This window comes from Sapajus apella, unplaced genomic scaffold, assembly GCF_009761245.1.
Source record: "Sapajus apella isolate SASKATOON/1434 unplaced genomic scaffold, GSC_monkey_1.0 scaffold4, whole genome shotgun sequence".
NCBI lineage: Eukaryota > Metazoa > Chordata > Mammalia > Primates > Cebidae > Sapajus > Sapajus apella.
The window spans coordinates 48,127,611-48,145,498 of record NW_022436944.1 but is presented as its reverse complement, the minus strand read 5'-3'; the positions used below and the strand labels follow the sequence as shown (position 1 = coordinate 48,145,498).

At 35.3% G+C, this 17,888-nt stretch overlaps 1 protein-coding gene across 5 annotated transcripts in view; it reads right to left on the bottom strand.

The window, feature by feature from the left end:
* Positions 1–243: 243 nt before the first annotated feature.
* The window catches only part of CMC1 (C-X9-C motif containing 1), a 77,096-nt gene continuing 59,451 nt past the window's right edge, over positions 244–17,888 (bottom strand). For 3 of the 5 annotated variants that reach the window (XM_032259738.1, XM_032259747.1, XM_032259758.1), the window contains 2 exons: positions 7,096–7,186; positions 244–3,725 (listed from right to left, as the gene is read on the bottom strand). In XM_032259738.1, the coding sequence (XP_032115629.1) occupies positions 3,605–3,725; positions 7,096–7,186 (212 nt within the window). In that variant the 3' untranslated portion in view covers positions 244–3,604. Of the gene's footprint in view, positions 3,726–7,095; positions 7,187–7,455; positions 7,582–7,656; positions 7,703–17,888 lie in introns of those variants that run through there. The other 2 variants (XM_032259780.1, XM_032259769.1) reach the window with 2 other exon arrangements.

Sequence of the window (17,888 nt, the reverse complement as noted above, 5' to 3'; positions counted from 1 at the left end):
TATATGTGTATAATGATAAAAAGTCATTTTCTTTAAAGGGTCTACAGCTGTTTGTTAGAGCAGCTTCTAAATTGTTAGACCTTGTGTTGAAATGTAATAATCAATTTTTGAGAAAGTGGCTTTAGGAGTTTTAATCATAGAAATCAAATGTTGGGCTGTATTGATATTATCAATCATGAAATGTCCACACGCTCTTATTCTAAGTGGCCAATTACTTGTAAACAAAGAAGGAAATAACAAAGATGGCTTCAAATGGAAATTTATCTAAATTCTTTAAGGGTGGAGATTTACTTGGCTAATACACTTTTTGCCTGAGTTAAAGTAGTTTATGTAGGAGGACTTTATCCTTTTCAATAGAGTTTCATATATCTCATACTCAAAAGAATATCTCAGATCTCTTCTACTGTATTACTGAATAGCATACATACATAAGATGATGTTCGCCATTCACCAGATATTGTTGTCTTTCTATTATCTTACACTTATTCAAGCTTGTCTGTGATTAATGGAATTGGTGTCAGATGCTGGAATTTATTCTGACCAATGAACACAGCTGACTCAGGGGAGTACAATCTCCTGCCAAGTAATAGAACCAAACCCAATATGCATAAAACAAATACAATACTCCAGGCTTTAGCTGAAGGAAGCAACTACCTGTGTAATAACAAAGCAGCAAAAACTATTTCTCATGTGGCTGCATAGGCTGTATATTATATCTGATCTCTAATGTAGCTTACTGGTTTGCCTTTTTTAAAACCAAAATTGGAAATTTTCCTTTGTAAAGAAAAAAAGTCTTATGAGATAATTGCTTGATTAATGTTTTGAACAATACCAAGAAATTAATTAAAATAAATTATTTTTGTTTGAAATTGAAGTGGATGTGAAATATTGTCCTTGCCTATATATCTCAAAAGTCTGGTACTAATTGTTGGTTGTTAATATGATTCATATAATAGACATTTGTTAAACCAACTGCTTTTGAGTGGAGAAAATTATTTTCCATCTAAACAGTACAGTGATGATAGCTATCAAACAGGTATACTAAAAAGTCAGTGACTGATTGTGACAGTTTAAGTGCTAGGCAGATATGTTTAAGGTTCTTTAGTAAGGAAAGATTAACCCCAAAATTTTTTACCCAGCTGAAGTTTTAAAATGTACACTTGATCATCTCTGCTCTAGAAAAAATTCAAAAACAAAACAAAAACAGTTGCCTATTGAATGTTTTATGTTGACTTCTTTCATACTAGCTGAAACTTGCTCCAAAGAGCTTCCTTAAATCTTTAGATTTATTTTTGTAAGATTCAATTCAGTACATCCATAAATCAACAGAATAAAGAAAGAGAACATAAATAACAAAAACCTACCTATTCCTTCCTCTTGCTCCCTTATTAGCTAAAATAAAAATGTACATGTCTATAGAAGACTTACTGAGTTGCTGCCAAAATGGAACTGAATTCTTAAAAGCAGGAATGTGCCTATGTAAAACATTAGAAAACCAAAATAAATGGGAAAATTCAGACTTGAAAAACTGAATCATGTGACAAGAAAGTACTGATATTCATAAAGGCTACTTAGAGAAGGTGTATCTGAAGTGGTGGAAAACATGGGTTATCACATATGAACGGAATAATATCAACAGAGGCACCAATAAGCAAGCAAGACACAACTGAGGCAGATGTACCTAGTGAAAAAAATTCAGTATGGATATGCATGGGTATTCTGAAGGTTACAATTAATGGTTTAGTCTTTGACATAAAGAGGATGAATATATTGTTTATAATCTAATTTGGCTTCTGTGGGGAAAGCAACATGTACATAAGTGAATTTCCACATGAAGTGAAGTGGGCTACTTCTGATTTTAATCAAAGCTATAAAATAGTCACAGATTGTATATTTCACTAGCTTCTTCAACTAAATTCAATATTCATTTGAGTTATCTCTAAAAACAGTTAAGGTCCTGTGCTCTAGGAAATGCACCAATACCAAAAGGTCAATGTGGAAATACAGGCATCTTTACCCCTATCCTGTGTGGTCTCTAGATTTCTATATTTGCTTTGCTTTTGTCTGCTCTAGTAATCTTTCTTTTGATCTGTGGCCTGGGAAAATGTGGGTTCTTTGTATTTCAAATAAGAGTAAAATAGTTTTTAGAGTGGCTCACTCAAGAGTGAAGTGTGGAACTTGAACACCTATTGATTCTTTAGTGTCCTATTTGATTTAGGTCCTTTAAAAAAAAAATCTCACATCTGCTTCATGGGATTGAGGCCAAAGTTAAACCTTGTCTTAGTGCATAGTAATTTCTATTTGTGATTTTAATGAGGACTGTGAAAATGTAAATAAAATTTACTTATCTTGAAACTAGTTACAATGGCTCATGGGGGGGTGGGGAGAAATAACTTTTAATATGAAAGCTCAAATTACTAAATTGAGATGGAAATTTGTATACTACTTCCTAAGTCCATTACTATGTTACAGAATGGTAATTCACTTAGAAAAATAACTTTTCAAAATGAAAGATTAAAGGATTCAGTAGCTGAGTTACCAGGTTAAGAACATACAATACGCTTTAGAAAATTCTCCATCAAAGATGTAAGTAATTCATATAAGTATGTATCTCCTTACCTGTGGTTCTGCTGTGGTTTGAGTGTGTTCCCCAAGAGTTCATTTGTTGGAAACTTAATTGCTAATTTAACAATACTAAGATATCGAGCTTTTTATGAGGTAATTGGGTGATGAAGGTGGAGCCCTCATGAATGGATTTATGCCGTTATTTTAAGTATAAGTTCTCAAGAGAGTGGGTTGTTATAAAAGCTTGCTCAGCTTGGTCTCTTGCACACACTTGTTTGTCCTCTATTTTTTCACCCTGTTACGTTTTGATGCAGTATGAAAACCCTTGCCAGAAGCTGCTGGCAAATAAACTCCAGAACTGTAAGCCAAATAAGCTTTTCTTAAAAATTACCTGGTCTTGGGTATTCTCCCATAGCAACAGAAAATGGACTAAGATAGTTTCCAAATAAGCCTGTACTACTAATAACAGTAACTACCAATATAAAAGCATCTACCAGGTCTGAAACACTGTCTTATACACTGTACTTGTACCTGCAATACTCAGTAAATCCTCACATGCTGTATTAGATTTACTTCCACAGTTGTATGGCTAGTAAGTGGTAGAACATACCTGGTTCTGCTTCATGGTCATTCTGCTATACTCCCTAGTTATTATTAACACCTTTGAAAGTTGTCCATTCCTACTTTTCTTTAGTTTTGGCTCCCATGATTAGCCATTAGCCTATACATGGAAGAAAAGTAATGTAAGGTCCATATTGAACTCTAAAAAATCAGTATCACTGTTACAGAACTACAGTTGTGAGAAAACTTTTAAAAGGTCCAGAATGACCAGGAAAACCAAATCCCACTTCAGTAATTACTCCTTTCCCATTTAAGAAACCAGAACTTTGAAATAAAATATTTATTTCAGATAAAATTAGTATTTCCGTAATTAAGATAAAGTAAACATTCTTATCTTCAGTCTATTATTTAAGGTGATTTATACTATAGAATGACTTCCATGAATATTGGATTTCCTGAATGTCATTTGAATATCTGCCTACATGCTTGTGGGAAGCTTCTGCAGCCTTTTCTTTGCAGGAATTCCAGTTCTTCTGAATTCTTCCCTTTCCTTCAGGTATTCCATTTTGCATTCTTCATAAAAGGCTGGATCAGTATAGCTATGAGAAGGAAACAAAAATACTTTAAATAATCTTGCATGTGTTAAATGTAAGCTTACTTTAATTACTAATATTCAGACATCTGGTTCATCAGGCTCAATCTTTAGAAGCGGACTTTTAGTAATGATTCTAAATTCACTGTTAACATTATGCTACCAAACTAAAGACCAAATCACTCATTTGTATATAGCACTGTCAGAGGATAGAGCAATGAGAAGCACAGCTCCTGTCCTGGAAGCCCACGGTGTTAAGGGGCAGACAAAAACCAGATTACAGTTAAGTATACAAAATACTGTGACAGAGGTATGGCCCAGTGTACCATGGAAACATGGAAAAATGGGGAAGGCAGAGATATCAAGGGGAAATGCCTAAGTTGCACTTTGAAAGACCAACAGAAATCCATAGAGAAAGCAAGAGTGGGAAGGCACATGGATGAGGAAAAACTGATGCATGAAAAACTGCCAAGCAGAGGGGTATACCACTCTAGCAGATTATGCACACAGGAGAAAAGGCCTGAAATGAAGATGGAATGGGCAAAGATCAAATCATGATGTGCCATTTATGCCATACTAAGAAATTAAAATCTATACCAAAGGAAATGGGGCACAATTAATAGAGCACCGCACCTGTAAGATCAGTTTTCCGTCTTGGATGAATCTGACAACATGTGGCGGACAGGACAAAAGGGGGCAAGCAAGGTTCGAGGCAAGATCTCCAATAAACTGTTAAAATAATCCAGGCAAAAAATGATGAAGACGCAGGCCAAGGGAGGAGGTGTAGGAATGAAAAGGAAGTGATAATGTGGGGAAACTGCAGAAATCAATAGGAAATAACCAATTTGAGTTAGGCAACAAGACTGTAGATACTAGACTACTGGATAATTCACAAAGACACACTGTAGGCCAAGCAAAAGGAGCCAAGTTCAGTTTTAGACTTGGACAAAGAAACAAATGTTACTTCCTTTTTTTTTTTTTTTTTTTTAAGACAAAGTCTCACTTTGTTGCCCAGGCTGAAGTACAGTGGCGCGATCTCGGCTTACTGCAACCTCCACCCTCTGGGTTCAAGCAACTCCCCTGCCTCAGCCTCCCGAGTAGCTGGCATTACAGGCGCTTGTTACCATGCCCAGCTAATTTTTGTTAGAGACGGTGTTTTACCATCTTGACCAGGCTGGTCTTGAACTCCTGACCTCGTGATCCACCTGCCTCAGCCTCCCAAAGTACTGGGATTATAGGGGTGAGACACCACGCCCGGCCAAACTAAACTTTCTCAGATTTAAGAATGAGAAGAGAACTTGGGGAAACACCATGAGTGCAAACTAAACTTTCTCAGATTTAAGAATGAGAAGAGAACTTGGGAAAATACCAACTTAATTGAGTAGATTAAAAAAGAAAATGTTGAGAAGTACAGAGAGATTTTGGGGAAATGGGGAAAAGTATTATCAGGGAAGATGGAGACTTTTAAGATGGGATTGGCAGAGATAGGTGAAGTAAAAGAGAAAGAACAATTTGTTGCATTTGGCTACCATCAGCCCATTAGAGCCTTTAAAAAGAGCAAGTTCAGTGAAGTGAGGACAGAAATCCAATCATAGTGTATTAAGGAAAAAATGAAAGTAAGAGGTAGAAAAAAAGGAGCACAAACCATTAATGTTTAAAGATGAGAGAGGAGAGCAGCTACATGCATTTCATGAAAATATCAATAGTAATTAACAAAGAAGAACACCTTATTTAAAGATGAACAAATATTTCTTAGTGTATCTGGGGACTCAAAGTCAAATAAAATTTTCCATTTAATTTCAGTAAATGTCAAATCCTTCTTTGTTTCCCTCAATGCTTACCTCTTCTAAACAAGCAGAAACAGCCGTCCTTCCCAGCCCCTCCCCTCCCCTCAGGTGGACTAGAATCTGTTATTTTCTCGTATTTCTAGCATGTCAGAGAGAGAAGGATATTCAAATGATTAATATTCAGGTAAATAGTAAAAAATACTAATTAAAAAAAAGCTAAAATTTACTGAATACCTATCATAGTAAATGTGTTTATATATAGTACCACAATCACTCACTCATAAGGTATAATTATGACTTCTTACAATGAACCTGCCTAAGGTCACATGGCCAGCTCAGCTGGCACTGATACAGAAGCTGAACCCAGGTTGCCCTCTCTGCAGTTTATATGCCTGTCTACTCTGTTCTAGAGCTGCCCCATCTGGAGTGAAAGATAGTATGTCAAACTAGCAATAACAATTATGATGACTGAATCTAAGATATAAAAATTATTTAATATACAAGACATACAATTCAGTCACACAAAAGTTTAAGGGATTCGTTTACTCAGTAAACAGTTCTTGGAAGCACTCAGGAATAGAAATGAAAGAATATAAAGTCACAGAATGAACTTTCAATCCTCTATGGTAAAGCACTGAGTATAAATAGGGACCATAAATAAGGGCTGCTGTTGATATTATTAACTGAAGAAAAAACATCAACATTGATTATGTTTCATCTACAAATATAGAGATGAGTTTACATAATCCCTAAAGTCTATTCCAACTCCACCATTCTAAAAAAATGTCTATAGACTTATGTGTACATACTCTGTTATTAAAAAAAATGTAGGGTTCAGGTGCTCAATACTTTTTAAATTTAATCCCCTAGGAAATATACCATACTGACATATATGCTGCACAGGCTAGAGAAATTAAAGGAAATAAAGGCTTGCCAAAATTAAGATCTCTCAACATTCAATTAACTATACTTGCTAAAGCGTTCTGCAATAATATCTGTCAATAATATGGGCAATAGAACGTGGGTGAATAAATCAACATGCGAATTCAAAGAATTTTTGGGGGGATCTTTTACTTGGATTTAAGGAACTACAACAAAATATTAGTAAACATGGCATTATAAAATTAGTTTTAAAATTAGTTAACTTCAAAAATCTAAGTTTACCTTTTTATCACCTAAAAAATTTATCTTAACTTTCTAGGAGTCAAATTATATTAATTCAACAAATCACAAGGCTGTAAAAGGTCTCAAAGATATTTTAATTCAGTTATCTTTACATTAGAATAAACAAAAATCAGTCTGTACTATATTTTACAAAGTGTTCATAAACAGTATTTGTTAAATGGTAAAAAGTCATACAATTTTGTTTGCTGACTTCTTTTTAATTAGATACAATGCTGACAAAAATTGAAAAGACTCATAAATATGTTGCATTTTTAAGACTATACTGGAACTTCAGATTCGGCCAACAACATAAAAAATTTGGTATGGAGAGGTACAGAATACATTACATGTAATGAGTTAAGTAACATACTCTTAACTACCACACACAAAATACACAGAAGTACAAACACTGAGATAACTACTTACTAAGCAGTTAGACATTCTTTCAATGCAGAGTTTTCTTTCCGACATTTTATTACCATAAGAACTCCAGAGTCCTTGCAACATTTGGTAAAATCTGAAATAAATTTAGAAGGAAAAAGTACTTGTAACTACATCTATACACACACACACACACACACACACACACACACACACACACACACACGAGTTTTTCTTTTTAGAGACAAAGCCTCGCTCTGTCACCCAGGCTGGAGTGCAGTGGCACGATTATAGCTCACTGCAGCCTTGAACATCTATTCTGTAGATTGTGCTATGCAAATAGTACCATGGTCAACAAAAGACATGTACACCAGTAAAAGGCAGAATAAGATGAGTGATATTCACTTTGTAGAAATAAATTTGATTTGAGAAGACGGAGAGAGGACTTCTGAGATGAAGGGTAAGGAGGCTTCATAGAGACAGGATTGAGACAGGATTTCTAGTAGAGAAAGAGTACAATCGTGTCCTGCTTAACAATGAGGATACAGTCTGAGAAATGCATCATTTGGCAATTTCATCGTGGTCCAAAGATCAGGGTGTACTTACACAAACCTAGATGGTACAGCTGACTAGACATCTAGACTATTTGGTATAGCCTAGGCTACAAACCTGTACCATATGTTACTGTACTGTACTGCAGGCAATTATAACAGAAAGGTAAGTGCTTGTGTATGTAAACATTTCTAAACACAGAAAAGGTATGGTAAAAATACAGCATTATTATCTTATGAGACCACCATCATATATGTGGTCTGTTGTTGACCTCAACATTGCCATGCAGTACATGACTGTCCAGGATAAATATGAAGAGTTGATTCCTCCTTTGAAGGGGAATTGTTTCCAGCCATTGGTGCCTGTTGTCTAGTCTCTCCATATCTTCTTAGTACCTGGCAACAAAAGCTGGTAGATTCCCACCTGATGGCATCAAGGCATCCCTCTTCTTTTACACAGCCCTGCCACGGTTTCTTAACTTCTAATAAAAGGACTCTCACTTCATTTCCAAGTAAGTTCTAGGTGCCCTAGATATTACAAATGGCTTTCTGTCAAATTTCCATTCTGCTAGTTTGACCTTTAAATTGTACTGGCACCTTGGGTATTCTGCCTTTTTAGGACCACAAACCCAGAAAAGCCTGGTGCCTATGCTACCCACAGCTGGGCCACTTACTACTCTGTCTTGTGTTTGCTTTGGGTCAGACTCAGTCCTGTCTTATCTCTTACACAGGACAATAGGCTTTGCTCTTCATCTTTTGCAGCTACTCTCGTGAACTATTCTGGTCTCTCCTTCTGATCACTGGCTGCTCTAGTTCCAGACTCTGCCACCTCTAATCTACTAGAAGTATGCAACTATTTCCAGGTCAGATCTTAAACATCGTCCTTACAAAAGTGTAATAAAAAAAAGTGTCTTCTCAATATATTTTGTAACTTTTAAAATACAAAACAATCAAGATTACTCTCTTTTCTTGAGCTATGTGTTTTCCTTCCAGTTACTTAGCAATATAAATTATTTATAATTATCTTAAACAGATAATTTTAGAAGTGTCCATGAAAATACATATTTATGTCATAAAAATATTTTAAAACCATAAGAAACCAAAAATTAGATTTGTTAAATGCATAAAAAATTTATTAGTGGGGGCTTTGCTGAGACGAGAGCCCTACAGCATAGATATCTGTATCCACACACAACGCCACAGTGATACTTCAAAGAAAATTGATGGAATAGGAACAAGAAACAAGGATGCAATAAATGACTTTAATTCAAATAATGTAATGTGCATGATCACATGAAATAAGTGATGCATAGTATTCCCCTTTAAGGATACACAGGATTAGTTCCCTTTGGCTTCTGCTTCACTAGTCTCAGCAGTCCCACCATTTGCTCTCTCATTCCCAACCCAGCCTGTTAGACACTAAATGTAATCAAGTATCTTTGCTATTCCAACTACAAATGTTCTTGTTCCTCTGGATGCAGATGAGCTGGGCACACAGGTCAAATTAAACCAAGTCAAATTCCTTTGTGCCCTTTGACAAAGGACTCTCTAACACTCAAAGGGCAAAGCAGACTTACAGCCAGCTCATTTTCAGTGGAGATGCTGAAGGGTAGCTGCATGGCTATCTACAAGTCAATTAACTTTCACTCTGGAATGCCTAGCTATTACTACATGTTAATTTTTCTATTTATAGCATGATGTTTAGATCTACTTTCATATAAGCAAAGCCTACGATCTCAAATAAAAAGACATGGGCCATCCTCAAACAATATGTAGACAAAGTTAATCCAGAATTAACTAAATCTAGCTAAAGCCTTCTTTAAGAGAACTGCCATGTTCAATGGTGGCAATGAACCATGGGCTGGATTCCCCTGCACCATCTTACCTTTACTGTCACCTTACTATACCTACATCAGACCAGTTCACCCAAATAACGTCTGGAAGAAAGGTAATTAGATCATGAATTTTGCCTAATGAAAACACACTAGTTGACCAAACCTTATTCCTTTTCTAGAAAACACAGAGACAATGGCTGTTAACAAATATTTACTTTCTGAATTTAACAAACTCAATATTTTAAGTTACTTGAGAAACTCAGAATAGGATGCTTAGGCATTGCATTAAGATTTGTTTTGTCTAATATTAATAAAAATGTCCTTGGTAGGGAACTGGTGAAAAAAAGCATTTATGTGTTCTGATCACAACAAAGGCATCATCTATGCAGTTTCACACTTGTCCAAATCTCTTCAGGAGTAAATGTGACTGACCTGAAGCCTCAAGCTGTCTGTAAGGTTTTTGTCACTTGTTTAGCAACAAGATTTTAATGAGGACCTTTCTTTCATCCTTCATTAGCTTATATTCATATAATAGTGATGTTGCTAATACTGCCAACTGATTTCTAAAATGGTATTCTGAAACAAATCCAATTTAAATTACTTCCATTTTTCAATTTATGTTAAATTTTAAGGAGCTTGTATATCTGATTCTATCAATAAATTTAATTACTATTAAATACTATAAAAATCAAATTTCATTCAATTCAATCTTAAGGTAATACAAAAGAATATCAATAAACAGAGTAGGAATGTGGAGAGATTGTTAAAAGTTATTCAAAGGCTTAAAGTAATGAGCACTCAATACATTTTTTTCTTTAAAATATCAAGAACATAAAATTCCATATCTTTCTTTTGTAAACTCTTCATTTATCTCAAAGAAACCCCTTAATATCATATACTATTGGTAAAAATATTATTTGAGGCTCATGCCTGTAATCTCAGCACTTTGGGAGGCCAAGACGGATGGATCACTTGAGGTCAGGAGTTTGAGTCCAGACTGGCCAACATGGTGAAACCCCATCTCTACTAAAAATACAAAAATTAACCTGGCGTGGTGGAAGGCGCCTGTAATCCCAGCTATTTGAGAGGCTGAGGCAGGAGAATCACTTGAACCCAGGAGGAGGAGGCTGCAGTGAGCTGAGATCATGCCACTGCACTCCAGCCTGAGCAATAGAGTGAGACTCTCTATTAAAAAAAATAATTAAAAAAAATTGTTTTTGGATATAATTAAATTTGGATCAAGATTATCTAGGGAAAAAACATAAAGAGATAAAGTCTTCTTCTAACTTTAACATAATGGACAAAATAATTATTCACACTGTAATTAAGTACAAGTAGTCTATATAATTTCCAGTTTAACTGTGATAAGAAAAAAACTTGGGAGCCTTCATATAAAACAGTAATAATTTATTTTTAATTTATGGAACTTCCGGATGTACTTTAATATTTAAATAACCCCCCAAAATGTGGTTCCTTAACTGAGCAAAGGATAACTATGACAACTGTGCATTGAACTAGAAATAGCAGATAGTTCATCTTTTACACTTTCTCTGCACATAGTCAGTTTTAAGCAACATCATTACTTTGCAAATGCAGTTATCCAATTAGAACTAAAGTATTCATTGAGATGACAACTTTTAAAACACACTAAATTAAAAGAATTAATCCCCATTATTTCATTTCTCTGACTAGAACCACTCTGTTCATATCTCCATTAATTTGATTTTTAAAATGAATTTTTTCACAACCATCTTTAGACACAGCACTTATTCTTAACTTTTCAGGACTTTAATTTTCTTAGCCAGTAAAGTCTTCAAAAAATGTCTATTTTCTCCCAGCATTACAAAAAGCAATGGTATATTTGGATACCAATATACTTTAGAATTTTAACATATATAGACAATATTTCCATGACTATGCCATCATCTTAATAGGTGGAAAAAAATTAGGACATCCTGTTTATTAAAGAACATAGTAGGGCAGACTTAAAAATCACCCTAAATTCATAATACATCACATCAACTCTACAAATAGGAATCTGAATCACAAAACTTTCCTTATATAAAACTAGATAAGAATAAAAGCAGAGAGGTACTTTAAACATAATGTAGAAAAGATCTTTTGAACAGTTATTGAATTATAAGAGGTTTTAAAAATGTAGGACTAAAAATGATAAAATTTGAAAGGGGGTCTAAGTGCTGACTTTTTGTAAGATTTCTCTTCAGACAAAGGTATCTGCAGTTTTAAATCTGTAATGTAAATTAAAATCTACAACTAAATTTTCTCAAGAAAAGCTATCTTTTATGTGAAGACTTCTGCAGTGAACAGTCTAATGTCAGGTCCCTATAGACAATGCCTAAGAGCTGCGCCACTCTCAGTAATCATCATCCCTTCTGGAAGCTGTGAAGTAAAAAGTGCCTGAAGACAACAGGAGGTCACCCTCAGTTTTCAATGCAGTGATGAAGGTCTGAACCAAAGCAGAGACAATGAAGATAGTATTTTTATCCTCTTCTTTCTAATAACTGCTCAGCTGAAGGAAATCAAGGCCACAGGGACAAAAAGCACATTATTCTGTATAACCAACAGCATGAACAGTAATTCATGAGGTTCTGACTTTATGTACATTAGTCTATACAATTTAGTAACAGAATTGTAGATCTCCCTGTGACCTCTGCATCAATGATCCCAGCAGTTTGACTTTTGGAAAGAATGTAATCCAACCTACAGACAAAGCCAAGTATAAATTAATTCCAGACTAGATGAGAATTAGGATAAATTCAAGTAAGCTGAAAAAGTGTACCAGTGAGTCTTTTCCAGCAAACACTGTAGCCAACCCCCTGCAAAAGAGTTCCAAAGACAATTTTCTAGAGATCCATAAAACTATTACTTCAAATGGGAAAATATAATGTGCAGAAATGATAAACATCTTTCACAACAGGGGTTCACCAAATCCCGGACCACAGACCTGCTAGGAACCCGGTGGCACAGCAGGAGGTGAGTGTCTGGCGAGTGAGCATTACTGCCTGAGCTCTACCTCCTGTCAGATCAGCAGTGGCATTAGATTCTCACAGGAGCACAAACCCTCTTGTGAACTGTGCATGCAAGGGATCTAGGCTGCACACTCCTTATGAGACTCTAACTAATGCCTGATGATCTGAGGTGGAATAGTTTCATCCCAAAACTACTAGAAAAACTGTCTTCTGCAAAACGAGTCCCTGGTGCTGAAAAGGTTGGGAATCACTATTTCAGAAGACATATATTGAAACAGCGGCTTCTTCACTGCACTCACATCCTTAAAAAACGTTTCCATTTTCAAAGGCAAATCTATAACACTGCAGATGGGAAATCAACAAATCCTTACCTTAATTTTTAAGAAAAGATTCATTTGTAAATAATGTTGTTAGTTTTTCATTAATTACCAAAGTAGAACAAAAAAGAAAAAATTACTTACATTTCTATCTTCATAACAATAATAGCTAATATTTATTGTGTTTATAATATGCACTGTCCAATTAGTTAATTAATGACTCACATGTATTAGCTGACTCAATAAATTACAATAAATTATTTTCTCATTTATCTAGGGGCTCATAAAATATCATTCATTCATTCAACAAACATTTCAAAGTGCTCACTTATGTTTAAACACTGTTCTAGCTTCTGGGGTTACCATGTTGAGTAAGAATGAGAGAGTTCCTGCTCTGTGGGAGCTAACAACATTCTGAGTCAAACAAGTAATATTCAACTGCTAACAGTTGAGTTGATACCTGCTCTGGGCAGGGAGGGTGCTATGGAAGCACAGAACGGCAACATAAAACATACTCACGAGGGACTTCCAATGTGAAGTATTCTTAAGCTATGCTCTACAACTGTGTTCTATTAGCAAAAGAAGAGAGGGAACAGTATTCTGGACAAAGGGAAGGGCATAAAGGTCTGGAGGTGAACAGGTAGGACATATTATAGAGGATGACTCAGAATGGCTAGAAAATTTGCTATTAGAGTGTGTGTGTGTGGTGAGGGGATGGATGTCAGGTAGAGAAGGAAAGGCAAGTATCAAGTATGAGCAGTAAGCAATGTTAAAATGTTTAGGCTGTGTTCTAAGGGCTATCAAAATCCTCAAAAGAGTTTTATGCAGTGGAATGACAGGATCATGCTTTCTCCTGCTTAGAACTTTAGGGTAGACACAGGAAACAGAACTGGAAATAAGAAAATGAGAGAAATTTAGTGCAAGAGTCAGGAGGGACTGTGACAGACAAAGTGGGAATGGAGAGAAGTGAATGAATACAAATGAAACCAGAGAAACAGGACACGGAATACACTTATTTATGAGTGTAACAGATGGAGGAGTCAAGGATAACCCCTAATTTTCTTGCTGGGTGCATGATGGCACAGGTTGATGACTTAAAAAATGCCAGAAAAACAAACAAAAGCACTGTTTTGCATAACACACACTCACCAAAAAGGAACAGCTCATGAATTTGTTCTGTTTTGGTAGGAACTGGTGAGGGAAGATGGAATAAAGATGATGATGGATTTAGGACACGTTCAGTTAGGGGCCTGTGAAACATCCAAGTAGAAGGCAATTAGCTATATGAGTCTGAAGCAAGTTCTGAAAATACTGTTTTGATAGTAGCAACTTAACAAAAATAATGAAAAGAGGCCCTGGGCAACCATTAAGGAATCCTAACACTTAACGGTCTAGAAGAGAAAGAAGAAACTGGAAAGATACAGAGGACTATGAGGCATCAGAGAAAGCAAGGAAACCAAGTGTTTGACCCTCAGTATATAATTAGGGTCCATTAGACCCCATTTTAGTTTTGTAGAATTCTTTATAAGTAATTCTGTAACTATTTCAAGGATATTTCATGACTTTATTCTTTCTTAAAAGCATCCCAAAATCTAAAAACAAATTGACATATTATTAATACAATAAAACTCATTTTATCAAAAGGATCATTGGATCTTGATATAAAGCTAAGATTCAATATACAACTTATTGATCTTATTTTTCCTGTATCTTCAAACATTTTATTTCATCATATTAGTTATTATTGCATCACGGCCTGTCAATTATTTCCAACTATGCTAAAAATAACTAAAATAATAAGAAAAGAAAATGATACAATCCTCTAGAAGGATGCAATAGTGAAATAAAGCTTTCAATATTACATCACCTTTACCATATTGCTCAATGTATTGTATTATCATTCATGAAGATATAAAAGTAGCTTTTTCATTTTTTATAAAATGCTTTCAGTGCATACAGTTAAAATTTGAATTTTTTTTTTCATTTTCTGTCTATCTTAGGCAGCATAATAGTCCCCAAAGATGTCCCAGTCATAATCCCTGAAACCCGTGAATATGTTAGGATACATGGCAAATGGGAATTAAGGATGCAGACAGAATTAAGTTTGCTGATTGGCTGAAAATAGAGAGGTTATCTGGGAAGGTCCAACGTAATCACAAGGGTCCTTAAAAGTGAAAGACAGATGCAGAACAGAATAAGAGAAAAGAGATGAGATAATGGAAGCAGAATCAGGGAGATGGTATCTTGCTGGCTTTAAAGATGGAAGAAGGCAAATACCTTCACCTTTGCTGGGAAAGGCAAGGAAACAGACTTCCCCTGGAGGCTCCAGAAACAAACACAGCTCTGACAACACCTTGATTTTAGCCCAGTGAGACCTGTCACACTTCAGAACTATGGAACTACAATATAATGAATTTGGGTTGTCTTAATAAAGCTACTAAGTTTGTACAGTTACAATAGCAATAGAAAACTAATACACTACCACAGTAGAGGGAAAAAATTGGCCAAAAGATGTTTTACAATTATTAGATAAACTAGAAGAATGCAAAGAAACCAACAGCAGCACTCAAGACTTTAAGGAAGATGATGAAATTGATCATAAAAGCACATAATCATAATGACTGTAAGTCTTCAGATGACAGTATCCCAGATGAATTTTCTCAAAATCAGGAATTGATGAGTGAACAATACTTTTTTTCTTGTCATCCAGGATTTCTGGGCCTTGAATTCCGGGCTCAAGTGATCCTCCCACCTTACCCTCCCAAGTAGCTAGGACTACAGGTGTGTGGCACCACACCTAGCCATTTCTTTTATTTTTATTTTTCAGAGACAAGGTCTTGCTATATTGCACAGGCTGGTCTTGAACTCCTAGCCTCAAGTAATTCTCCTGACTTTGCCTGAAAAATACATTTTTAAGGATAAAAAATATATATATATAGTATTCTCATCACATTAGACATTCAACAGTAAGGACTTTTCATAAAGTATAATGAAACAAAAACTTGTATCCCATTTGTGCTAAAAAAAAAAAAAAAAAAAAAAGCTGGTGGGGGGCAATGCTGTATTCTTCCATCTTTTATGATATCTGTGTGCTGAAATGTACTTGATCCAAATGCTGAACACAGATATATTTAAAAGACGATTAAAAAGAAATTGTATTTATGCATCTAAAAATGAAAATGTTTTAAAATTCTGCAGCAAAAAAGATGGCCATATTCACTTCAACAAAATTATGAGTCATTAGTGTTTTTAAAAATATTTCATTTTAAAGATGAAAGTAGTTCACCAAGAGTTATTGTATATGTAGAAAATGCTAAAGATTCCTCAAAAGACTACTAGACCTGATAAATGACTTCAGTAAAGCTTCAGGATACAAAATCAACATCCAAAAATCAGCATTTTTATATACCAGTAATGTTCAAGCTGAGTACCACATTAATAACTCAATCCCATTTACGATAGCCACACACACACAAAAATACCTAAGTATATATCTGACAAAGGAGGTGAAAGAGCTCTACAAGAAGTATAAAATACTGCTGAAAGAAATCACAGATGAAACAAATGGAAAAACAACCAATGCTCATGGATTGGAAGCATCAATGTCATTAAAATGCCCATAATCCGCAAAACAATCTACAGACTCAATGCTATTCCTATTTAATTACCAATGTCATTTTTCACAAAATTGGAAAAAAAAAATCCTAAAATTTATATGCAACTAAAAAAGAGCCCAAACAGCCAAAGTAATCCTAAAAAAAAAAAAAGAAAAAGAAAAAAATAGCTGGAAGTATCACATTACCCAACTTTAAAATATAGTACAAAGCTATCGTAACTAAAATAGCATGGGACTTGTACAAAAATGGACACACAGAACAATGGAACAGAATAGAGAACCTGGAAATAATTGGTTGCATACCTACAACCAATTGATTTTAAACAAAGTAAACAAAAATAAATACTGGGGAAAGGATACTCTATTCAATAAATGGTACTGGGAAAACTGATTAGCCATATGCAGAAGAACGAAACTGAATCTCTTTCTCTCATCACATATGAAAATTAACTCAAGATCTCAAGATGGATGAGAGACTTAAATGAGAACTACAAAAAAAGAAAAAAAAAAATTAAAAAGGCTGGGTGTGGTGGCTCATGCCTGTAATCCCAGCACTTTGGGAGACCAAGGTGGGTGCATCACCTGAGGTCAGGAGTTCAAGACATGGTGAAACCCCATCTCTACAAAAAATACAAAAACTAGCAGGATGTGGTGGTACATGACCGTAATCCCAGCTACTCAGGAGGCTGGGGAAGGAGGATCACTTGAACCTCAGAGGCAGAAGTCGCAGTGAGCGAAGATCATGTCACTGCACTCCAGCCTGGGCAACAGAGTGAGACTCCAACTCAAAAAAATAAATTTATTACCTTCCTAAATGAAAACCTATGAAAAACTCTTCTGGACATTGGGCTAGGCAAAAAATTTAAGACTAAGACCTCAAAAGCAAATGAAACAAAAAGAATTGAAAATTAAACTAATTAAAGAGCTTCTGCCCTGCAAAAGAAACCATCAACAGGGTAAACAGACAGCCTAGAGAACAGGAGAAAATACTTGCAAACTATGCCTCCAACAAAGGACTAAGAGGTATTGTTGAGGATGCGGAAAAAAGGGAATACTTATAGACAGAGCATAAATGAGTTCAGCCCCCATGGAAAGCAGTTTGGAGATTTCTTAGAGAACTAAAAATCTAACTGGATAATCCTGCTACTGGATGTCTACCCTAAGGAAAATAAGTCATTCTACCAAAAAGACACTTGCCCTTGTATGTTTATTGCTGTTTACTATTCACAACAGCAAAGTCATGGAATCAACCTAGGTTTCTATCAATGTTGGACTGGAGAAAGAAAATGTGGTACACAGAGCCATAAAAATGAAAACACATCCTTTGCAGCAACATGGATTTAGCTGGAGGCCATTATCCTAAGTGAATTAATAGAGAAATAGACCAACACTGTATGTTGTCACTTATAAGTAGGAACTAAACAATGGGTATGCAGAAATATAAAGATAGAAACTATAGATACCGGGGAGTCCAAAATGGGAGGGAGGGAGAGAGGGAGGGAAGCGAAAGAGCAAGGGCTGAAAAACTA